The sequence below is a fragment of the Microtus ochrogaster genome, chromosome 6 (assembly GCF_000317375.1).
Source record: "Microtus ochrogaster isolate Prairie Vole_2 chromosome 6, MicOch1.0, whole genome shotgun sequence".
In the NCBI taxonomy this organism is placed as follows: Eukaryota; Metazoa; Chordata; class Mammalia; order Rodentia; family Cricetidae; genus Microtus; species Microtus ochrogaster.
The window spans coordinates 15537118-15562643 of NC_022013.1; the positions used below are offsets into that span (position 1 = coordinate 15537118).

The window sequence follows — 25526 nt, forward strand, 5'->3', positions numbered from 1 at the left end:
GAGAGTCAGCAAATACATGGGATACTGCAGGCACTACAGGTCAAGTGGCAAGCATAAGCCTCTAGAGCAGTGGTTCTCATTCTTCCTAATTCTGTGACCCTTTAACATAGTTCCTCAGGCTGTGGTGACCCAAAACCATAAAATTATTTGTTGCTACTTTATTAACTGTAATTTTGCTACTATTATGAGTCATAATGTAAATATTTTCAGAGACAGAGTTGTCAAAGGGATTATAGCAAGTTGGGAACTGCTGTTCCATAGAGAAGTAGACTTTTTAGTGTAAATGGATACTTAGCGCCTAAGTGTAGGGCAGTTAATGTAGCAAGTCTGCAAATAATCGTATCAACATGACCTACAGGTATTTTCTTGCATCACAATTTCTTGTATGACTTTTTCCTGAGAGATGTAACTTAACTATATGGTCATCCCAGACAGGGCATTGAAAATAGTCCAAACGGTTTATATCAAAGGTCAGTTGGAAAAACCCATGAGTTTATTGGGATTACTTATGGAGCATGAGTAAGGAATTAATTGCAGGAGTAAGGATAACTCATCACAATTTTGTTTCTGCACCACCTGAAAGAACATAGGTGAAAATAACCAAAGCTGCATTTTTGGAGCACCCTGTCCAACCGGTAAGATCAGAAAATTCCCATCTCTCACACACAATCTTTTCCATTGGAACTCTCCTTTGAATTTATAACGAAATGAGATGATGCTAAACGTGTCTTCATGTGGAGGTGTCTTTAATTCTGTAATTCTCATAGTGACTTTATAGGCTAGACTTTCATAGACCTCATCAAATAATCAGTAGAAGTGCTATTTGTGAAAGTTAAGTGTTCTGCTGGGAGCCCCCAGATAATAAACTGCAGAACCAGAATGAGACATTTATACACGTTTGTTTCTTCTCCACCAGATGCTTAGATTTCTTTAGGTCTCACCCTTCCTAATGTTGACCCCAACCAATACATGACTTCAGTGCTACATCATAACTGTAATTTTGCTAGTGTTATAAATGGTAATTCAAATATCTGATATGCAGGATATCTGATATGCAAGCCCCAAATGGGTTCCAACCACATCTTGAGAATCACTGCTTTAGGTGTTGTGAACAGCATGCAGATCCAGGTCTTGGAGCTAATGTGGGTCTTAGACATTTCGTCTTATCAGTTGGTTCTCTAGACCATCCAGAAACTTCAGGAAGGAGAATGTGTATGATCACAGCTGTGAAAGGTAGTAATGAAGGGGGGACCATGAAGTTATCGGAGAAAGGAAAGTTCTAGAATGTAGAACTTGACTGGGAAACTCAGGAGTCACAGGGTTCTCGTGGCAATGATACTCCAATGTGAAAGCATGAAATGAAGCGAGAAGTGGAAAATTATAGCAAAATTGTGTGTGTGATAAAGATTTAATTTTTAAAGAAGTGCATTCCTATGCATAATTTTTCCGAAGCATAAAGCCTGTGATTTGTACGTGTTTGACGCTCTGAAACACTCAGCCCTTTTCCAGCTCTTCTGTAGTTTCCAGAAAGCAAGACCACACTTGTCCATCTTCTTTTTCCCACCACACACACAGAACATGACCCGTGTCAGACTCTACCGAGACTGTAATTCCCAGGTTGCCAGTATAGGACTGTGGCAAGAGAATGAACACGGGCCACTGCAGCATCAAGATTAACTTGTGAAAGGAGCCAGCTGGCAGAGGGCTGCGGAATCTCGTCCTAACCTGGTTGCCACGCAGGTCGAGCATGCTCGAGAAAAGCACAGGCTACAAAAAGCTGTGACTTACAGGTGCTGTATAATTACCCCATGAAGTGTCACTGTGGCTCCTGGCCCAGGGCTTTAGAACACATGTTTTCCGCTCTGCTCACTAGGCAGCTCTCACCCTCAGGAGTACGTTTCCTTTCTTAACAAACTAGTTCTACTTATAACCTTGCGTTTCTGGTGCAATCCTTTATTGGAATCAGGTACTCTTTGTACTCAGTGCACCTTTAACAGGATGATGTGGGAGATGCAGTGACATTCTTCATGCTGTGGGAATGTAGATGTTAAACACTGTATTTTCTCCTGCAGGTCAGACTGAAGCACCTGGGAATAAATGGTGATTTTCATTTTGGTTAGGTGTGACCACAGCCCGTAGGCAGTAAACATGCAGAAAAGCAGAGTTCTTCTGTCTATAGCCTGGTCTGGTCACTGAGCTTCACGTATTCTTTGTCCTCTCGCTCTTCCCTGTGACACTGGGTTCTTCTCTCCCCAAGCGTACTGTTCAGGACCAGCGTACTCATGTTTCTTTTGTGCATTCATGCCTTCCTTTCCTTTTTGAAACTGTTCAGTTTCCCAGTGTCTATATTCACCTTTCCAAGCACTGATTGGTACTATATGGTTGTTCTGTGCATTGACAGGCAGTAAATCTCCAGTTGTTGCTACAGTGGCAGAATGACAACAACCAGAAGAGAGCAGGATCCCACAGTATGCATATGTGCACTGTGGTATGTTTCAATAGCACTGGGGAAAGTGGGAACAAGGCTCAGTATGAGGCTTGGGCTCAACCTGGCATACCGTGGCAGCAAACCGCAATGCCAGAATAAAACAGTACCGGTTGGTGTAGGAGTAAGGCCACCTAATTGAGGATCAGTTCATAAACACAAGACCCTTCTACAAAACCCAGACATAATTGATAATGTATTTCATGTTAAAAAAATAGTGTGTCTGGTAGGGTGGTATTAATTTTTAATGTATTATCAAGTGACTTGCTTTAGCACAATTAATTATTGGGTGATGCATTTGTTTGTTTAATTCCTTGGTCATTCTCAGATAATTTCATACTTATCTACAATGTATCACAATCACAACTGTCTCCCCCAAGTCTTCTTTCCCAACTTATCTGGACTCTTTCAATATTTTGCTCATGCACATGTGTGTGTATGTGCTCACATGGGTGTGCATGTGTGTGAAGATGGGTATTAGGTGTCTTCCTCAGTTTCTGAATACTCATTTATTTAATATTTTCATTTTACTTTTAATAATTAGTATATGTTTGGGGGTGTATTGTGCACTTGTGAGTGCAGATGCCTATGGAGTCCAGAAGGAGCTGGGTGACCAGGATCTGGACTCATACTCTGTCATTAACTATTTCATGTGAGTGCCAGAAACTGAGGGAGCAGTGTGCACTCTTACCTGGTAAGCCCTTTCTCCAGTCCCATGAACACCTTATGGTTAAGAATGGTTATCTCCTTGAACCTGGAGCTTGCCTATTTGGCCAGCTTTCCTAGTAAGTCAGCTCCAGGGATCTGCCTGTCTCTGTAGCTCTGGGATTACAGGTGCTCCTGGCCATTTTAAAGGGATGCTGGGGATTGGAACTCAGTTTGGTCCTCATTTATGCATAGCAAATTGTTTACTCATTGAGCCATCTTCCCAGCCTTGAGGGTCTTTTTCTTAAGGAAATGCTTTATGTGTTTCTAATGTATATGTCTTATTATGAAGTTAAGTCTTAAGGAGAAAAAGCTGCAAAGTTGGTCTAGTGGTAACCTGTAGTTCTCATGCTCTGTCTAGCCATGATATTCATTGTACAAGACAGGGCAACAGTGCCAAGGGCTCCACTGGTTCAGCTAGAAGTCCAGTGAGCACAGTGTGCATAGATGTAGTGCCAGCATCTAACATGAGGGTTCTGAAGCACACAGGAGATTAAAAAACCTCCCCAAATCTTGACAGTCTCTTTTTACAGCATGGAGTCATTGGGGACCTTTTTCTTAACTGAATATGCAAAGAATAAATTATGGAATTTTACTTTCAAGGTAATTACAGAAAATCATGATTTCTCTTTGTATTTCAAAATTTTATTTATTAAGGATAATTCTATATCCTTGAACAGGAAAGATAATTGCTGTCATTATGAATACTCCATCTGAGAATTTAATTGCTTAGTAAATCATGAAAAATTGAGTTTTATGTCTTCTGGATTTCAAATAAGAATAATTCTATCCTGTCCATATAGCCCTTCACCTCTTGTTCACCCTGCTAAGATGGTGTATGATGACTCTCTCTTCCAAGCTGCAATTAAGTAGTCTTACATTTTTTTGTATTATAGAAGTAAGTAATAACATTTTACAGTAAATTTTTTTTGTAAGAAAAATAGTGAAGGGATGTGAAGGTAACCTACAATAAGTCTTCCAAGGGGTGGTGGAGATTGCCCGGTGGTAAAGTGCTTGTCACACAAGCATAGCGACATGAATTAAGCACACATATAAAAAGCTTGGCTCAGCAGCACACTTCAGTAATCTCAGTCTTAAGATGGAGACAAGAGGGGTCCTGGTGCTCACTGGTCATCTTGTCTGCTTCATTGCTGAGAACCAGGTTCCTTATCTGTGAAAGATAAGAGTTGGGGAGGCAGTTCATTTTGTAGAGAGTGTGCTTACCATGCACAAGGTCTGGAGTTGATTCTGGAACTGTAAAACCAAGCACATGGTACATTCTTACAGAGACATGAGGATGAGCAGTTGAATGTCTTCCTTGACAGTGTTGTAAATTCAAGAATAGCCTGGGCTCTATGAGCCTCTTTCTCAACAACAACAACAAGAAAAACAACAAAAATGAGATAGAATGTGATTAAGGAAGACATGCAATATCAACCCAAGACATCTACATGTATATACAAGTGCATGTGCATACCTACACATGTATATGAATGTGCGCGCGCACACACACACACACACACACACACACACACACACACACACACACATCATTTCTTCACTGGATATTTTGATAGACACTTGTCAGTTTGCGTATACATACCTGCTGGATAAAACTGATTCAATTATAAATGGGCTAAATGGAATGATGCTGGTATATAGTGCCAATTACTACATGATATTCTGCATGGAACTTGACTAAGTTGACCTTGAGAAAGTTGAGAGAAAAGAACTGAGATTTAAAGTGTGAGAAGGCCCAAAGGGGTGGGGATGAACGGGTGCTAAATTGAAGTTGGATTAAATAAAGCTCTGGTATTCTGGATATGATGAGAATGTGAAGAGTCACAATATAATATATAATATATAATTTAAGTTTTCCTGGGAAGTTGTGAAGAGATGTCTACTTTCTAAATAGTGCATAGAAGACAGACCAAAGTGAGGATGCCACCAAAGCCCAACTTGACAAAAAATAAATTGATTATACTTACTTCCAGAGCATAATCTATCATTGATGAGGGATTAATTAAAGAAGCTTTGTGGAGAAGACAAGCGTTGCTTCACTGCAGAGTTTCACTCTCTTGTGAATGACTACCTCATGGAAGCTGCAGAGTCCCCTTCCCTAACCTTCTACTCCCTATATTTGCGAATCTCACAAGCTCACAGCTGGGGAGGGAAGAAAGGAATAATGGTTTGATTTCCAGGTGAGGGTCCTATGATCCTTCCCTCCCTCCTGCCTTAAGGTGGCGTCAGTAGCTCCATTCACATTACCATAGACCTAGCTACCTCTACATTGCTTTGGTCAGTCATTTGCCACAGCTAGGAGGCTAAGCTAATCTCTACTTTGAAATAATAATGCTGGGAATATGTTGTTGATGGAGGAAACAGGTCATACTGATCAACAAAGTAGCCTATGTTTCAAAATCAAGATAGACTTATTCTGAGTTGATATTAGACAATGTGTTTACATACTGAGAGATTTCATGGTATCACACATATTTCCTTAAGTTTATGTCTCAACTAAAGGACTATCTCAGATAAGAATAAATGCCACAACATAATAATAGTGACTGAATGTTTTTTTGCATAAACCCTAAAACTACATTACCAGCCCATAAAAAGGTATCAATATCACAATACCAGTATGTTCAAAATTATGAGTCTCCATACACTGGCCATTCTTTTTCACTAAGCTCCAAAGAATCTTCAGAATTCTCAGTACAGAGTTCTGGAAAATACTGAATTCTTCAACCAGAGTTGCCATAAGAAAGGATGTCTCTTTTTCAACTTCAGCTTGGAACTTAGAATGAAGAGAAAAAAAAATGGCTCTAAATGTCAGAATCAAATTAGCAAGAAGGGTAAATCATGAGTGGTTGTTACAAACCAGGCACTGGTCCACAATTCTGATGTAGGTGTCTGTGGCTCTGTCATCCTGTCTCCTTAAACACAGCCTGGAACATGGCTGTTGGATCATGGGCCTGAAACTTTATCCTAGATCACATGACCTAACTCAGCCACAGTTCCCTGCAACTCTTGTTGTGGCAGAGAACTTAAGAAGCAGTCTGTCTTCTACCCCTAAAGGCTATAAAATATTGGATGTTCCATTTGTTCCAAGGATGGGTTCAAGACTCCCCAGAGAGATTTCTTCATGTAAGCTCTAAATGCTCCTCTCTGAGGAGGCTTCTCTGGCCTTTCTCAGCATCCTTTGCAAAGCAGATATGTATTTCTCTCTCACCCTATCTCCTTTTTATTCTTCATGTTAATGAAGCACCTCTCAAGGCTTTAAAGCAAGCCACTCCTTCCCTGTAAGGCCCCATCTTATCTGGATCTCCATGTATTGTATTATTTCTGTCTGTTGCTTAGTCCTCCTGACTCGTGGTCCAATCTCAATACAGCTCATTGAAGAGGGTTACGTGTCAGCTCCCTTCCAGGACCAATTGCTCTTCATCTCTCTTTTTTTTTCTCAGTAACTTCTAATGGTATTTCTATTTCAGTCTGGTATGTGTTTAGTGCCTAGAAATGAATGGTTCCTTATAGACTACGTAGGATGGTTCTACCACATGTTACTCCTTGTAAGACAGATCTTGAAGATTTTAGGAACATTCCTGTGAACTGAGCAGGACCAAGGGTGGGAATCAAGAATAACATGAGCAAACACACTGATATTCTTTCTCTTTTCTCTCTGTTCCCAGAATCAGATGTTGCTGACTTTGATGGCAGGAGCTCGCTTTTGTACAGGTTCAATCAAAAGATGATGAGCACCCTCAAAGATGTGATATCCCTGAAGTTCAAGAGCATGCAAGGAGATGGGGTTCTGTTCCATGGAGAAGGACAGCGTGGAGACTATATCACCCTGGAGCTCCAGAAGGGCAGGCTAGCCCTGTACCTGAACCTAGGTAGGATCAGTCTGAGTTATATGTATTCCTGACTGGTGAGGCAAGAAGTGATACCCACATGTCTCCCTCTCTCACCCCCACCTCGTTTTTTTGTGACATTCTCTCACTGAACCTAGAGCTCACTGGTGTCTGGGTGTGTGTGTGTGTGTGTGTGTGTGTGTGTGTGTTGTATGCACATGATTATCCAGGTATGCATATATATGCACACACATGTGGAGGACAGTGCAAGACACTAGATTCCCACCCTTTTCTATCTGTACTATTGCCTTGAGATAATCTCTCTTACTGACACAATGGCTTGATTTGGGGTTAGGTTATGTGGCCAGCAAACTCTTAAGATCCACCTACTTCTGTCACTGGGTTAGGCACTCACAGCTGTACACATATTTTTTTGTTGTGGTTGTAATTATTATTATGATTGTTATTATCATTACTATTCCTTTAGGATATGGGTGTTAGGGATTCAAATTCAGGTATGAAAGTGTTCATATTTACTGATTTTTGTACAAGGTTACTATAGCACGCATGGGAGCATCTTCCAGCACATCAAATGGTATCACTGGAGCATTGCCTACATGATCTATTTTTTTGTCTTTGTGTTTAGAAAAGCACTTATTTTCAAATATTTCATATTATGTGATAGAAAAAAACTTCTTCTCTTTTTCTTTTTGCCACGGGTATTATTTTGTGGTAAAAGACAATATTTCTATGTAAGGGAAGCTACAATGTAACTTTTAAATTCTTTTAATGTACATATTTAAGCTTATTTTTTTTCAGAACTCAAACTCTTAAGTAACTTAAAAATGTTAAACATGTGTTATAATGAGCTTCTCAAAGTTGAGCTGATTAGGCACATTAAAAAAGCTGTCAGGAGAAACACATAATCGTTTTGTTCTTCTTAGTGGGAGGTAAAATGTGTGCATGGAAAAGCTAAGTTGCTGGGCTTGCCTTTAAAAGATGACCTTGCCCTGAAGGATGAGCCTGGGACCTAGATGGCAGGTGGAATAGTAAAGAACACCTTTCCACCTCCCTTGGTAGGAAGCCACTTCCCTCGATGGGTGAGCTACTCCCTGGGCTTGCCTCAGCACCAGTAGATCTACATTCATAGTACCCAACTTCTCACCCCAGGACAAAAGGAAGGGTATCTTTTATGAGTTCTTACAGAAGAAAGGAAGGACAAGGGAGGTCACAGGAGGTAAGTTTTGAGTTCCTTAGGGTATAGAAGTAAACCAAAGAGCCCTCCTTTAGAAAAAGCAAAAAGAAAAATATGCTAGAGGGAGAAGAAGAAAATGGCTTTTTAAAATCAATGGCAATCCTTTATTTGTATGTAGCTGTGGTGTGCCATGACACAGGTATAAAGGTCAGAAGACAACCAAAAGGAGTTGGGTCTCAGTGCTTTCCATGTGTTTTCTGATATCTAACTCAAGTCATCTGGCTCAATGGCACATGTCTTTAACTGTGAAGCCATCTGTCTGGACCAGAAATGGACTGATTTGTCTGAGATTCCCTTCCTGTTTCCCAGTTAATATTTATTTGTATAAAGGAGAGGAAATACATTGTTACTAATATTTAATATCAAGTAGGCAATAAGGATAAATATAGTTCAATACTGGGAACAAACTCAAAGTATATAGGCGACATCAGAGCAAGCTGTATTTTCATCAGGAGGCAAACATGAGAATCTCCAATGTGCCTTTATTCTGGTCCTTCTTCAGTGGCAACTACAAGCATCCCTCTGGCCTACATAATCAATAAAAGAAAAATAAGTAGGGGGAAAGAACAGATTTTCCAAAAGTATTTCATAAAATTGAGACCCAACATAGAAGATAAAATATAAACTATAAGCTGAAGAGATGACTCTTGCTAACTTTCTTATCATGTAAGCATAAGGACCTGAGTTCAATCCCAGAATCCACATAAAGAACCAGGTTTATGCTTGTAATCCCGGTACTTGCGAGGCAGAAACACATAGGTTCCCGGGGCTCACTATACTCTCTTGTTAGAAGCCACTTCCCTCGATGGGATGCTTAGTGAGTTCTAAGCCAGTGTGAGACCTTGCTTCAAATGAACAGACAAAACTCCAAAACAATAAGGTAGAAAGTAGTAGGAGAACAACATCTGGCATGCATGTGCTTGTTCTTACACACACACACACACACACACACACACACACACACACGTAAATAAATCATTAAAACAAAGAGAAAGGGTAAACCGGAGACATATAGCACACTGTTGTTCAAGTGACAGTTTGTATTATCTAGTCCTTAGCCTTCCTTTGAAGGCAGAATTGGTTCTGTGGTAAAATTTCACTTTGCCCTTGTCCTACATTCCAAGGGTAGAGCACAGACTTTTTTTTTTAGAATTATTAACTAGGCACGAGATTTCACTCTTCAGTCCATGGGGGCTGGGGTGGAGTGACTCTCCTCCCAGCTTTCAAAGACTCCATTTCGATTGCCCATGGCATTCTGCTCTCTGTAGAAATACAAAGGAAAGAACCACATGGGCAGGTGGAGGATCAAAGGGCAGGAGAACCCTGGGACTGGGAACCTTTTGTTAAGTACTGAGAGGACATCAACAGAGCATGCGAAATACTCATCCTTACAAGTGTTCGATAGTTCTGAGCTGGAGCAGAATGTTGGATGATCCCAGCACATGCAGATGGAGAACAATAAGACTCTTGTTACAGAACACGAGCAGAGTTGGGTGTCTTTTGGGGGACAGGTGCAGGGTTCAGAGGTTAAAGCCACGGACTGCATGACAATTTATCAAGACAATGGTGAGTTTATCCAACTCAGTAGTCATTTATTTTACAGCTCCTTTGAATTTCAGGCATTTAACTAAGCCAATGAACATGTATTTGTAGATTTCTAGAATAATTGTCAATTTTTCTGAAAAGTATTTCTTTCCAGCTTTTTACATTTTGAGAGCCTACATCCAGGCACACACACACACACATACACACACACACACACACACACACACACACACACACGCATATTCTGTTTACATCACATAAAAGTCCTATGCAGTATCTTTTTCTCTCTCTTTCTTTTTGCAGGAATAGAGGGGGAGACACGGTCTCATGCATCCCAGGCTGACTTCATAACTGCTACACCATATGAAATAAACATGTGTTGGACTATATATTTATTTCCTGTTTCTATGCCAAACACCCAACTAAAGCAACTTAGGGAAGGAAGGATTTATTTCATCTTATAACGCAAGGGTACTATTGTCCGTCATGGTGGGTTGGGCATATCCAATGGAATTATGGCCTGTGGTCCCTTTGTATCTGCAGTCAGGAAGGAGAGAGAGACAGATGCTGTGCTCAGCAAACTTTCTCCTCCATTTCACTCCTGGTGTCAAGTCCATGAGAAGTTGCTGCTCACATTTAAGATGGATCTTCCTACCTCAGCACAGACTAGAAACTAGCATACATGCCCAGAGATTTGTCTACTAAGTGATTCTAGATCCTGCAAAATTGTCAGTAAATATTAATTATCACCCACCAGCAATTAAGCAATGAGCTTCGCACTATTGATCTAAAGTACTTTTCACTCCCTGCTTTAACAATGTTTCTACTTAGGCTGGGTGGTGGTGGCACACTCCTTTAAGCACTTGTGAGGCAGAAGCAGGCGAATCTTCATAAGTTTGAGGCCAGTCTGGTCTACAAAGTGAGTTCCAGGACAGGCTCTAAAGCTACACAGGGAAACCCTGTCTTGATAAACAAACAAACAAACAAACAAACAAACAAACAAACAAACAAACAAGTTTCTACTTATTGTCAAGCTTTGTAATGTTAATTAAAACATAGCACCCATGCAGCATCCAAACCATGTCACAGAGACTCACCATGAGAACACCTTTATACGGTGGTGAAGTCACAGGAGTTGGACACCAGTAAACAGAAAGCATGGAGTAACCTACACTGGATTTCCTACGACCAGCATTTGTATTTCATTGCTTTATTGATACCCAGGGATTTGGCCTGTCTTTTTGAGAAGACAGCTGGTGTGGGGATGGGAGCAAACCAGCTGGAATCACTTCCTTTGTTTTTAGTGCTCTCACTTGCAGCCTTAGGAGAGCACTGTGAGTTCCGTCTATAATAAAAAACGGCTCCGGAGTCATGCTTTTCTGATCCTGGCTAACCTATGCAGCTATCGTTTGCCTTGGTATTCTATACAATGTCCTCTGCCATTGTATTTCATCATTTTCCTTCAGCACAGCTTTCTGCTCTCCAATTCTTCCAGTCATTTTCTGAACCCCTCCACGCCAAGTCTGAAAAAAATGCTCACAAACAACAGAACTGGGATTGAATGTGGATAGTGAGAACACAGAGACGGGGAAGAATGAGAGCATCATTCTTTCGCTAGCAGGAAGAATACAGAAAATGTTAGCTTGTCAGCTTTGGGTCAGGTCAAGCGGCATGGTAACTAGTTCTCTGTGTCCTTGTGGAAGTCACACAGCTTCTTTGTAACCAATTCCTTCTCCTCCTCCTCATCCTTCTTCCTCCTCCTCTTCCTCCTCCTCCTTTTTCTTTCTTTTTTAAGCAACACTGCGTGGAGGGATTTGGAGAGGTAGTCCAGTGGCTAAAGGCACTTCCTGCTCTTGCAGAGGACTGGAGTTTCTTTCCTCAGATCCAAGTCAGCTTGAGCTGCCTATAACTCTAGCTCCAGAAAATTCTAACTTTTATAGGCACACACAGTCTCACACACACATACTCTCTCTCTCTCTCTCTCTCTCTCTCTCTCTCTCTCTCTCTCTCACACACACACACACACACACACACTCATACACTGCCTAAAACTCTGGCTCCAGAAGATTGGGGGGTGCTCTTGTGGCCTCCATAGGCACTTGCACTCGACCACACATACACACTGACTGATATAGGCATGCGCACTCACACAGATGCTAAAAATAAATCTTTAAGGGGCTGTTGGAGAGGTGGCTGGGCAGTTAAAAACATTTTTCCTCTTACAGAAAACCTGGGTTCAATTTCCAGGACCCACATGGCAGCTCACAACCCTTGATCCATAATTTCAGTTCCAAAAAATTCAGTGGCCTCTTCTAACTTCCACAGGCACAAAGACGGCACACAAACACATATGTGAGGAAAATATTCAGGCATATAAAATAAAAATCCCTAAAAGTAATAAATCTCTTAAAAGTGCAAGCGTCTCTTTCCCACATTCATTCCAATAAGGCTTCGGTACTACTTGCATCACCTTCAAACTAAACAGAAAAAAAAAAAGAGTTTCATTTAATTAGAAATAATTTTTTTATGTTTCTATCCCCAAAGGCAGATTCTTCCTCATTATTTCATTTGTATTCTTCTCAATTGTTCACGAGGATTTTTGTCTCGTCTTAACAAATTGAAAATCTGTTAAAATGGGATAATTGAACATCAAATGCAACCGAAATAAAACTGGAAACAGGTGTCCCACGATAAAGACTGTGACAGTGTGCTGAGAATTGTTTTCTATGGTTTCCATAACAACAATCTAGATTTCTAGGGGAGGTTTCATTAGATGATTGCTATTCTCTTTTCATCAATAGAATTATAAGCTACTAATCCTCAAGTAGAATTTTTTCCTCATTTTTTTTTTTTTTTTGGTTTTTCGAGACAGGGTTTCTCTGTGGTTTTGGAGCCTGTCCTGGAACTAGCTTTTGTAGACCAGGCTGGTCTCGAACTCACAAAGATCCGCCTGTCTCAGCCTCCCGAGTGCTGGGATTAAAGGCGTGCGCCACCACCGCCCGGCTCCTCATTTTTTTTTTATCAAACTAACTTTCACTTTTTTAGTGTAGAATATCTGAGTTCTAGTCAAAAAATAACTAAAGAAGGAGTAGATGGATTTCATTCATATCTTCAGTTTTGGAATCAGTTAATAACCAGCCTTGGGCACTGGTGAGATGGCTCCATGGGTAAAGGTGCTTGTTGCCCAAGGATGCCAACCGGATTTCAAACCTCGGGACCCAGGAGGCAGAAAGAGAAAACCAACTCCTACAACTTTTTCTCTGATCTACACATGCACACCACTGCATGCTCACACTCGCACCAACCCCATAAATCAGCAAATACACATAATAAAAACTGAATCTATGAGTATGGACATAACTCACTGGTAGAATATATTAAGAACTTAACCAACATGTACAAGACAAGGAACTCACCCTGCAGTCACCAAGGACACACACAAATGAAACTCTTTGTAATCAGGTGGTGTTTAATAAGTCACATAGGAGTCACATTGTAATTTAATTCTAACAGTAAAATATAAATGAAAAATCTTTTTATGTGGAAAATATTTGCATTTTATGAGTTTATACTATTTATTAATGTTTTTGCATAGTTGTGTTTACTGTGCATATATACACACATTTCTATTCTACTTGTATGTATCTTAAGAAATTTAAGTTGTTGGATATTTTATGTATTAGCTGTCACTTTTGTTTTCATCTAAACATGTAGTTTTTGTTCATAAATATTTAAAATATTTAAAAATATTATGAGAACCTTAAAAACGCTGCTTGAACAGCTATCTAATACCCTGCTGTTGACTATCTATATATGTTTAATCTCCGTGCAAACTACTGAACATTATCTCCAATTTTTAAATCATTAATCATTATTAATTTGTTGTCTTAGAATACATTTTGAGAATGCAGATGACTAGGTTAAAGGACCAGGACTTAAAGATCCCTGTCTAATGTCCCAACTTTAGCTTAGCAGCATAGCTTCCTGAGTCTCAGTGACCATGTTTTCTTAACATCTTCATTCAAGATAGGGCACTCATGGGGTTCAGATAGCACTAACTGCCTGCTTTCCTATATAAAGCAAGAACTGGGTTTCTAAATTCTAAATGAAGTAATGGTGAAACACACTTGGAGATTTCCTCTGTGATCTCAAAGCAGGGATGCACTGTAAAAGAGAAGAGCTGGGTAGCCACCACCTCTTCCTGTATACTTTGCCTTTTGTCTGTGTTTATGTAGTCAACTGTCCTACTATTATGGGATTAAACCAACATTGGAACTTTCAGAAGAGATAGCTCCACCTACCTCCATATTGTCTCTCTGTATGACCATGATCTCTGTTGGAGATCACAATGTTCTTTGGAGGAAGGTGAGAAAGAAGAGACAGGGGTGTTTATTAAGGCATTAGCATAATCTGACAATGGTGGAAATTCAAGGCTTATGAAATGCATAAATAATAAACCAACCAAACAGAATCAGATATTAATTCACCAGCCCTGCTTTTCAAGTATGCTAAGTGGAGCATCCACATTCCAACTTTGGCAGGAAGCCAGACATCATGACTCAGTGAGACGAACAGCACCATTAGTCCGTACTAGAGGTAGGAGTGAGCATCCTACAAGGATATTAGCTTCTCCTGACTCCTGAATGTCACATAATGCCACCTGTGCACAGGTGAGTACAGGTGGGGTCAAGAATAACACAGTGCAAGAAAGAAGAAACACATTTAGGTATCATGTTATGAAGAGGTAGGGACATAAACTATTCTCTAAAATGGAAATTAATGTATGGGGAGCCTAAATGATGTTTTGGTGTGTAAATATGCTTGCTGTGGGTTAGAGTGTACAGCAGCACACACATGAGAAGAAGAGAAGCAACCTTATACACATGAACGCATGCACTTGCATTCCTGTGTGCACCCCCCCCACATGATATTTATAAGGATTTTAAAAATTACGTATCAGTAATGATAGTTGCCCCTTAAATTTGAGACAAAATTCTGTGTGGTGGCAGTCATAACTTTCTTGGTCGAGACTCAATTCATGCCGTAGGCACTCGGCAGTTGCAGATGGAATGGTTGTCTTTCTCTGCTCCTGTGTGCACAGATACTCTGGATGACTATTGGCATACTCCCAAGCCAGTTCAAGATCTGATTTCCTCATTTATAATATTAGAAAACATGTGAGTATAAATCCAGTTAATTTTTTTTTCTGAATATGAAAAGGTCTCTTTTAAATTTTATTCCCGTGGCTAACATTATAAGCATTCCTGTCACCATGCAATTACTGGTGTCCCAGAACCATTATGTTTCCTTTTGTGAAGTGGGGTTGTGTATTTTTTGTGGTAAAATTGGGTTCTAAAATCTGTGGGAAAAGCTTGTAGATGACTCCTACAGAGGGTTTTAGCTGTGCAGGTGTGGAGGGACAGCTCAAGTGGTCTTTATTTGAAGAAACCTCAGGAGGTCAGTACTCACTGCTGTTGATGGGCAGGATGCAAAGCTATCTGGGCTAAGACTCCATCCTGTTTTCCCCTCTGCAGATGACAGCAAAGCTAGACTCAGCAGCATCACACCATCTGTTGTGCTGGGAAGCCTTCTGGATGACCAGCACTGGCACTCGGTTCTCCTGGAGCGCGTGGGCAAACAGGCAAACTTTACCGTGGACACAAACACACATCACTTCCGGACCAAGGGTGAGACTGATGTCTTGGACATTGACTATGAGGTAAGTCAGTCCTCTCTGCTAGTTTCCAGAAGTAGGTTGTCTGTAAATAGAACCTTTAAGTTCCTCCATTTGGGCTATGTCTGGAAATGCCTTTGCCAAACTGTGTGCAGCTGATGAGGTATCAAGAGTGCCAGCTAAAATCAATACTTCTTTTTTAACTTTCTGTATGCACATATGTATGCATGTGGGTAGTCATGTATGCCTTTGTGTATGTACGTGCATGTGTGTATCTTAGTTTCATTTCTGTTGCTGTGTAAACAAACAAAAACAAATAACAAAACACTTCGGCTAACAAGGGGTTTATTTAGCTTAGGATTCTTGATTGTTAACCATCATTTCACAGAAGTCAAGGCAAGAACTCAAATAGTCAGTCACATTGCATCTACAGTCAAGAGTAAAGAAAATAAATGCATTTTTATTATTTGTTTCTTGTCAAGACGCTTTCTTCTCACTTATACAGTTCAGAACCTGCCACGTGGGATTGTGTAGATCACAGAGTAGATAACCCTACCTCAATTAACAACCAAGAGAGTCTCCTACATTCAAACCAGTCTAATAAAGACTCAATTGACACTTACTAGGTAATGCTAAGCCATAACAAGTGGGCCTTTAAAGCTAACTATGTGTATGTGTCTTTAAGTGTGTGTGTATATGCGCTCACGCGCATGTGCGCACACACTTATAGGTATATATGTACTTTTAGCTTCCCGAAGTTATTATCTATTAGTTAAATATAAACCATTCATTCTTTAACGAAAACTTTAATTAGCTAGAGTATTAAAAGATACAGAAAATATTAACAAAATCTCATGTGTGAACTAGAAAAATGGCTCCGCTAGTAAAGAAATTTTCTGTCAAGACTTGAGTTCAGTTCCCAAGAACCACATGGTGGAATTCTAATTTCTAAAAATTGCCAGTGGTCTTAAAACCCGTGGTCTCAGAGGGTCCCTGGTCTTTTACATCCATGACCATTTGAACTTCTAGCTAGTAAACTAGAACTGTTTTTCTTTTTTCTGTGGTGCTAGGGACTGAACGTAGAGCCATGATGGAAGACGTAAGTGGACTGCATCAAGCTAAAGGAGGCTGCAGGTCTTCTAGTCTAATAGTCAAAGTACAACAGGGCCAGTGACCAGGGGACAGAGGAGAGAAGGGTGTGACCCTCTTGGTGGGACTGTGAGAAAGGGGGGGTTTAGGCTCATGCAGTGAAGCACATGTCTTCCAGCAGGAGACCTCACGGGGTCTTTACCCAAGGATACAGTAAGCCTGATCAGAAGGTACAACCTAAGATGTGTGCAACAGGTTCCAAGTTCTGAAACTCAAACAAGGCAATGGACAGAGTTTAAACAATAGCAGTGCTGTGTAGAAGTCAGCTAAGTACAAGAAGGCCAAACACCAGATTCCTTAGGAATTTTGAAAGCTTCCTGGTAGACAGTGTCTATAATTAAAACATAAACTGCATAAACTTGATTAAATGGGTTGAGAATCAATTAAATGAAATATTTTTGAGGAAATAAATTTGGTAATTTCTAATTACTTTTCTATGTAGTTATATCTCATTTATCTACTTGAACACCAGAACTTTTGTAACTGCTTTGTTTGGGGAAGGTCTTGTCTTATACCTACGCTGTAGAAAATGCTCCAAGTTGGAGTTTGACTCATTGTTTTATAGATGTATAGATGGCCTGCTAACCTTGTGTCTGAATGAAAGCTCATTTCTCTATGCTTAACTGTGGAAGGTTAATATTTGTGTGTGTGTGTGTGTGTGTGTGTGTGTGTGTGTGTGTGTGTGTTTGTGTGTTATTTGGGATTGATATTAGAGGTATTCACTTGTTAGAAGCCACATTACTAGTAAGCTATAGACACAGTCCTTTCATTAGCTTTTAAATTAAGTTAAAACCATTATGTTATTTTAAGAGAGGCTTTCATGTAGCCCAGGCTGTCATTGAACTCTCAAAGGACTAATCCCTTTGCCTTTATTTCTTGAGTACTAGGATCACAGGTGTACACCCACATTCTCTTCCATGTGGTGCCAAAGTTAGAATTTACCAACAAAGCTGCATCCCCAGTCCCCTTTTGGTTTTTCAAGACAGAATTTCTCTGTAGCTTTGTAGCCTGCCCTGGAACTAGCTCTTGTAGATCAGGCTGGCCTCAAACACACAAAGATCCACCTGCATCTGTCTCCTGAGTGCTGGGATTAAAGGTGTGTGTGTGTCACCACAATGGCTCTTATTTTAAAATTCGAGAAAATATTTGATAAAATATCTGCCTTATCCTACTGAGTATGGAATATACAGACCTGTCCCACCAGCTCGACAAGACAATTTTTTTTCCATTCTTGAACATTCATAAAAGAAGAAAAGGTGGGAGGCAAGAAAGGGAGGAAGGAAAGAACGAACGAAGGAAGGGATGGAGGAAGGGAGAAGGAAGGAAGTAAATGTGACAGAGATTTTGATTACAGGTAAAGATTTAGAAAAATATATCTTAAAGGATCAAAAGCTTCTAAGAATTATCTCACTATGTTAAAATATAGCAAAGATAAATATATTGCTTTTCTTTATTAAGTTCTATGCAATGGATTCTTTAGTCAGTATAAGATTATGAATTTAATGCACACATGAAGTTGCACTTGTAAATTCTTGGTTTGTGTGGTGTGTGTGTGTGTGTGTGTGTGTGTTTGTATGTGTCCCTCACTAAGGACAATAAGAGCATGTAATACTGTTGCAGAGGACTTGAGTTTAGTTCTCATACACACAGAGGTAAAACATAACTCCCTCTGTCTTCTGTGCCAGGGATCTGACAGCTTCCTCTTGTATCTTGGGACATTTATACTCATAGGAATAAATATCATTCCTATGAATACATACAACATTTTTTGAAATAAAAGAATTAGTCAAAGATGAACTGATAGAGCATATATAGGCCTTTATAAATAATTTAAATTATGGTGAATAAAGAATATTGAACAACTATTTGAAGGGTAGCTAGCAATTCTAATTATTTATTTCAGGGCCCAGACCACCCAGCAACTCCTAAAATTATATTGAATAGAACCCACTTAGGCTTCATCCAGACCTACTGAGTCAAAAATTCTATGAGAGGGATCTTCTGCCTTTACTCAGAAATCCTGCAGGCAATTCTTATACTTCCAAGTATCTCTCCATCATCCAGGACATCAGGACAGTAACTCAAGACAGGAACTTTATGGCAGGGACTGAAGCAGAAACCATGGAGGTGTTCTCCTTACTGGCTTACACCTAATGGCTTCTCATTAGGTTGAGCTTTGGATACTTCTTATATATGACAGGTCCAGGAACAAAATACCCATTAAAAGCACCACTCATTATGAAGAAGGATTTCCACATCAATTACCAATCATGAACATACCCCACAAGTTTCTCCAGAAGCCAGTCTAGTAAGGAAATGTTCTCATTAAGGCTCCCTTTCCCAAATGACTCTAGCTTAGGCCAAGTTGACATAAAAACCAGCCAGAACAGAGGATTGCTTTGATTAGGTAAATTGAACTGGATGGGACCCCCCCATTGCCCCCCCCCATTGTGTCACCATTCCCTGGGAAGAGATCCTGGGTGACATTAAAAAAAGAAAGTGTGCTGACCTAATTGCTCCCCCCCCCCCTCTCTCTCTCTCTCTCTCTTTCTTTCTCTTTTTTTTGATAGTGGGTAGCATGGGAACAGCTCCTTCAAACTTTGTTCTGCCATGATGGATTGTAACCTTGAACAATAAGCAGATATAAGCCCTTCCTTCTTTAAGTTGCTTTATCAGGGTATTTTATTAGGAAAAGAAACTAGGCTAGAATGGATTGTTGGACAATGACTAGGAAGCTTTAGAACACAATTTAAGACCCTGGAAGGATAGGGAATTAAAGGATGATATATAAAGAAAAAATGGAAAGATTAGGAGCAGACCTTCTCTGTTTTCAGTCATTAACATAAAACTTAAGATAGGTCTTTTTCTTTAATCCAAACTTCTGTTCAGTATAGTATAAATAACATATGTCATTCAGTGACTTCAAAAGACTCATTGACATTGTGTGACTCAAAAGATAGGATTCCAGGTAGATATTTTTGAATTGTTGAAAACTGAACATTTTTGAGTACCCATCACTTTCTTATGTCAACTTGTTTAATTGATTGAAAAAACAAAGAGAACACAGCAGCTTAGATTTACATCAAAGCACAGAAGTGTCTTTAATGAACTTGAAAACAACATTGACAAAAAGAACACCATAAAGTCATTGTTCAATCTCACCATTTTTTCAAATACTTTCATGTCCAAGGTGACTTCTAAAATCGATGCCATTACCTAATTCACCACTGACTTGCAAGCCCGTGTGCCAGTGTATGATCTCACTTGTAAAGCTATTCTATGAGAGCACAGCTGTTTGACATAGAAATGATTGATAGTTTTCAGGGAAATGAAATTCAATGATGTCACTTAGTTTATGAAGTCAGAGACCCTTCCTTGCCTGTGAGAAACACTACTTAAGAACAAAACTCCTTGAAATATTTCTCTTAAGCAGTTGCTGCTTCAGGAACCTCAAACTTTTGCCAGAATGTGCAGACAGGTTGCTCTAGACATCACAAAAAGAAGACAAATTGAGGTGGTGGCGGACACCAGCTGTATGGGAAGACAGGAATTATGTGTCAGAAGCCTTTAGCCTTGAAGATTTACCTCAAAGTAGTTGAGGAGAAGAAAGAGCCTTCTAGGTGAGGGAAATGTTGTATTCAGTTGTTTCCCACCCACAAGCTGGTATAAGCCTAAAAGATAAGAACTCGAAATTTCAGCTACTCAGAAGCAAAACCACTTCAGCTGTTAGTAGAAGCACCACTGAACATTGCTATTCATATCAGAGGATGGGCTCCATAACAGTTCATTCTGTTAGTAGAAATCACACTCCAGGTTCTTCCCTGAGCTCTGTGTACACATGAGATAGAGACTCCTACAGTTGGAAGGATGTTGATGCCATTTCCTGGGACCCACTGTCAGAGCATGCCAGGATATTTTCTAGATCTTCTTTTTTATAGCTTGCTTCAGGACTAACTATATTATGCAACTCTATCTTCATTTATAAGCTTTACCAAAATGTAGAACTGTTGATAAAAAAAAATGTGGTACCTATGACTCCTTTTAGACCATGTGTTTTGAATCAAAAGGGCCATCAAGACTCATATTTGCAGGCCGGCCGGTGGTAGCGCATGCCTTTAATCCCAGCACTTGGGAGGCAGAGGCAGGCTGATCTCTGTGAGTTTGAGGCCAGCCTGGTCTACAAGAGCTAGTTCCAGGACAGGAACCAAAAAGCTACGGAGAAACCCTGTCTCGAAAAAAAAAAAAATAAAAAAAGACTCATATTTACATACTTGGACCCAATTATTGGAACTGTTTGGGAGGGATTAAGAGATGTGCTCTTGTTGGAGGAGGTGTGTCACTGGGAGCAGGACTTTGAAATTTTAAAAAGGCCAGGCCTTTTCCAATTAGCTCTCTGTGTCTGCCCAGTGTTTATGAACCAAAATATAACTTCGCAGCTACTGCTCCAGTCCTATCCCTGCCTGCCTGCAGTTATCTGTGCTCCACCCCATGTTGGTCATCCACATTAACCCTCTGAAACTGGGAGACGGAAAAAGCTTTTTCTATAATTGTTCTTGCTCAAGCTGTCTTATCACAGCAATAGAATGCATTTCCAGCAGTGACATGCAATATTTTGTGAATCAGCTGGTGTAGCATTTGCCATCATAAGATGTTTGGAGCTGTCTGCTTTGATTATGTCTCAGATACAACAGAGATCAGGCCTTACGAAATCCTGACAAGCAGGTAAGAAGTAGGGAGATGATGGACAGCTCCTGGAATGTTCTCCAAACACACATCACTGAAACCACAAACTGATCTAAATGCTGGAGAAGATGACAGACGGCCTTTCTCCCTCCCTCCAACCTGGAGCCAGAAGCAGTTTAGAAAGGTATTTTTAGGACCTTTGTTCTCCAATATCCCTATAGTTCAAGAAGTCCTTTGCTTTCAAGAGCTCTCAGTGATCCCATTTCATATCATTCTCTAATAAGTACCCTAAATCATATAAACATTTTAAAAGCATATGGTTTATACCTAGACATTCCATATATACTAAGAAAAATTTTAAAAAAAATTAAGATATCAAAAAAAGAAGAAAAATTTAAAAAAATCTAAAACTAAGCAACAACAACAATGACAACAACCAGAAACCATTCAAAACTCCAAACCTAGACTAACTAAAATTTTTGAACACTTTAATTCATGTGTGTGGAGAGCTTGAGAGAGGTCTCATCTAGTAAGAGTGCATACTGTCCTTCCATGAACCCAAGTTGAGTCCCATTCTGCACAAGGGGGGCTCCCAACCGCCTGTAACTCCAGGTCCAGAGGATCTGATGCCATCTTTAGAGCAACAGTACTCATGTACAAGCACACATACACTTATAACTACATTATTTTCTTTAAAAATAGCTGAAATTCCCAGTCCAGCTAAGGTAAACTGTTTCAGTGAATGAACCCTTCATGGTCTTGACCTCTTTGCTCATATTCTCATTCCTTCCACTCTTCAACTGGACCTTGGGAGCTCAGTCCAGTGCTCTGATGTGGGTCTCTGCATCTGTTTCCATCCGTTGTTGGACAAAGGTTCTATGGTGATATGTAAGATAATCATCAGTCTAACTATAGGGCAAGTCAAGATAGGACCCCCTCCCCTCTATTGCTTAGGGTCTTAGGCATGGTCATCCTTGTGGGTTCCTGGGAATTTCTCTAGAGCCAGATTTCTTGCTAGCCCTATAATGGCTCCCTCAATCAAGATATCTCTTTCCTTGCTCTTACCTCTGTCCTTCCTCCTTCTCAACTATTCCATTCCCTCAAGTTCTCTTCAACCCTCCCCTTCTACTTTCCTCTTTCCCTCCTGTTCTTCCTTCTCCCCCCAGCTCCCATGCTTCCAATTTTGTCAGGTGATCTTGTCTGTTTTCAATTTCCAGGTGTATCTATATATATATTTTTCTTTGTGCTCACCGTATTACTTAGCTTCTGTAGAATCATGAACTATAGGCTCAATGTCATTTGTTTATAGCTAGAATCCACCTATGAGTGAGTACATACCATTTTCATCTCTTTGGGTCTGGGTTAACTCACTCAGGATAATGTTTTCTAATTCCATCCATTTTCATGCAAAATTCAAGACCATAAAGTGTTCATCCACTGAAACAGTTTACCTGAGCTAATGGGAGCTCACCAACTCCAGCTGAACTTGGAAGGGGCAATCATAGGACCAAACTTGTCCGTCTGAATGTGGTTGACAGTTGGATGGCTGGGGCAGACTAAGGGGCCACTAGCAGTGGTACTAGGATTTGGCCCTACTGCTTGTACTGGCTTTTTGGAATCCTATTCTCTTTGGATGTATACCTTGTTCAGCCTAGATATAGTAGAGAGGGTTTTGGACCTTCTACAAAGCAATGTACCTTACCCTCTCTTAGGATCAGATGGGGGTGGGGTGAGAAGGTGTGTGGAGCGAATGGGAGGCAGGGAGGGAGTGGGAATTTGGATTTGTATTTTTTTAAAACTAATAAATTAAATCTAAAAAAAAATCTGAAATTGCATGTGTGAGGTAGAGGTGGGGACACTACCCTCAATCCCAGCTCAGCTCTTGAGAAATATATGCAGGGTGTTGAGAAGTTCACCCCAGGTTATGTAGAATTTGTAAGCAGCCTGAGCTACCTGAGACCCTTTCTAGAAAATAAAAAAATAACTTATGCAGGCGAACAATGAAGTGTAGTGGCTACAAACAAATAAGCAAAAGTCGTGAAAACAGGAGAGAGACTGGCTAGAAGAAGGGTGCCAGTGGGAAGGGAGTACGTGACAACAATGGTAAGGAGTATGGTTATAATTGTATATATATTGCAAACATATGTAATAAAATTGTAAAGGAATGAATTACTCTTATGAAATAAATAAGTGCATAAGATCAACAGAACTTCAAGATTATATAGGAATATTTGGAGAAAATGAAATAATAGTTTTATCATTTGAATACATGCAGTTTCTTCTAAGTATGACATAGATTCCAGAGGACCAGAGGTAAAATATGTAATTTTTATTTTTACAAACACTTTCTAAAGTCCTTCCATTAAAAAGTACATTTTTATTGGTATCATATAACATAAAATAACTTAAAATATTGTTATAAAAATATCTTTTAACAAATTAATAAATATAGTTTTGACAAATCAACTTACCAAAGGAAAGGTAGACAACAAAAGATTGAGGATAAATAAATAATATATTTTCACATTTGCAAAACCATGATCCTTGTGATTATCCAGAGCAACACCTTGAGGCATGCTATATTAGTATGTAAATAAGAAAGCCCAAACTATGCATATTTCATTGTTGGTATTATAATAAATATTTGAGAAATAATAATATCCTTCAAAAGAAGACATGTTTTTACATACCCAAATTGAGTTTCTCAAAAATTGTCCATAATTATAAAGGAACATATATAATAGGTTATATGCTAAGAATTTTTTAAGAAGTGCAAAAATACTGAAAACAGTTTTTTACTGCCATACTAGTCAAGCCATTGTTTCACTAGATGACGTGTCCTTCTTGGCAAGTCATCGTTGAAGCTCACAGAGTTGGTGGCTGGGTAGACCACTGATGCCTTTGTACTATGATGATGAGCTGATTAGGTGAAAACTCCTTCACATCTAGCTTGATATTTATTATCCAATGACCAAACTGTGCATGTCTTCAGCAAAGTTTTCCTATCAAGTTCTTGCGGACAACCAAGAAGATAACAATAGCCTATATAATTTTGACGAATTCTGATGGAAAAAGTGTCCACAGTCCAAAGGGTTGGTAATTAACAAATTTTGATCAGCCCCACATTAGAGTTAGATCACCAGAGTGTCACAATGACATTGTTTGTGTCCACACAGACAAAAGCTCATACTAGGGCCCATCTGATGAACTATGGCACGGTTTTCCTGGGTCATCTGGGATATGACATGGTGCAGCCTTGTTAAATGGCTGCCATGTCCAACTCAGGTGTAGAACCTTGAGGCTTTCAGGGGACAGTCTCCTATCTTGTTTAGATTCTGATGGGGACTGGGTTCTCCCAACCTGACTCTTAGAGTTCAGCTGCACCTATAAAGTGTAAGTGTAGCATGCTTGAGTTCCCCAGAAAAAGTAATTTTTCAATTCACATAATGATCATCTAACACTATCTGTTAAGTATCTTCTAAACATACAGAAAAAGGTGCATGGGGAGCCACAGAGTTTGGACTTTTGATTTCTTGGTGTGAATCAAAAATGGTGCACCTTAAAACTGATTCTTATCTTCACCACTTAACAGATTCTGTTCTGTTGGATCTCACCTAGGGTAGTAGTGTTTTACAGAAATGTGAAAAAATATAGTACACTTGTTGGAAGAAATGAAACAATCCTGTGTGTTCTGGTATGGTACCATTGCCTATCTTTCTCTCTGTCTCTCTCTCTTTCTTTTTGTTTTTTCTTTTTTTTGTTTTTTCGAGACAGGGTTTCTCTGTGGCTTTGGAGCCTGTCCTGGATCTAGCTCTGTAGACCAGGCTGGTCTCGAACTCACAGAGATCCGCCTGCCTCTGCCTCCCGAGTGCTGGGATTAAAGGCGTGCACCACCATCGCCCGGCCTCTCTCTTTCTTTGTATGTGTGTGTGTGTGTGTGTGTGTGTGTGTGTGTGTGTGTGTCCATTTAGGAAAGGGTTTCTCTGTGTAGCAGCCCTGGCTAATACGGTAATCTCTTTGTGGACTAGGCTGGTCTCAAACTCACAGCTATCCCCCTGCCTGTGCCTCCAGAGTGCTGGGATAAAAGGTATACCCCACCACTCCTGCCTTTTTTTTTTTTTTTGCTTTTGAAATGCAGTTTTTTAAAAATGTTGTTTATTTATGTATATGAGTGCTGTA

General features: G+C 39.9%; 1 protein-coding gene across 1 annotated transcript in view; it reads left to right on the forward strand.

The window, feature by feature from the left end:
• The window catches only part of Cntnap5 (contactin associated protein like 5), a 964727-nt gene that overhangs the window by 431804 nt on the left and 507397 nt on the right, over window positions 1–25526 (forward strand). Inside the window, exons 5-6 of the mRNA XM_013346685.2 lie at window positions 6880–7083; window positions 15376–15560. Of these exons, the coding sequence (XP_013202139.1) occupies window positions 6880–7083; window positions 15376–15560 (389 nt within the window). The remainder of the gene's footprint in view (window positions 1–6879; window positions 7084–15375; window positions 15561–25526) is intronic.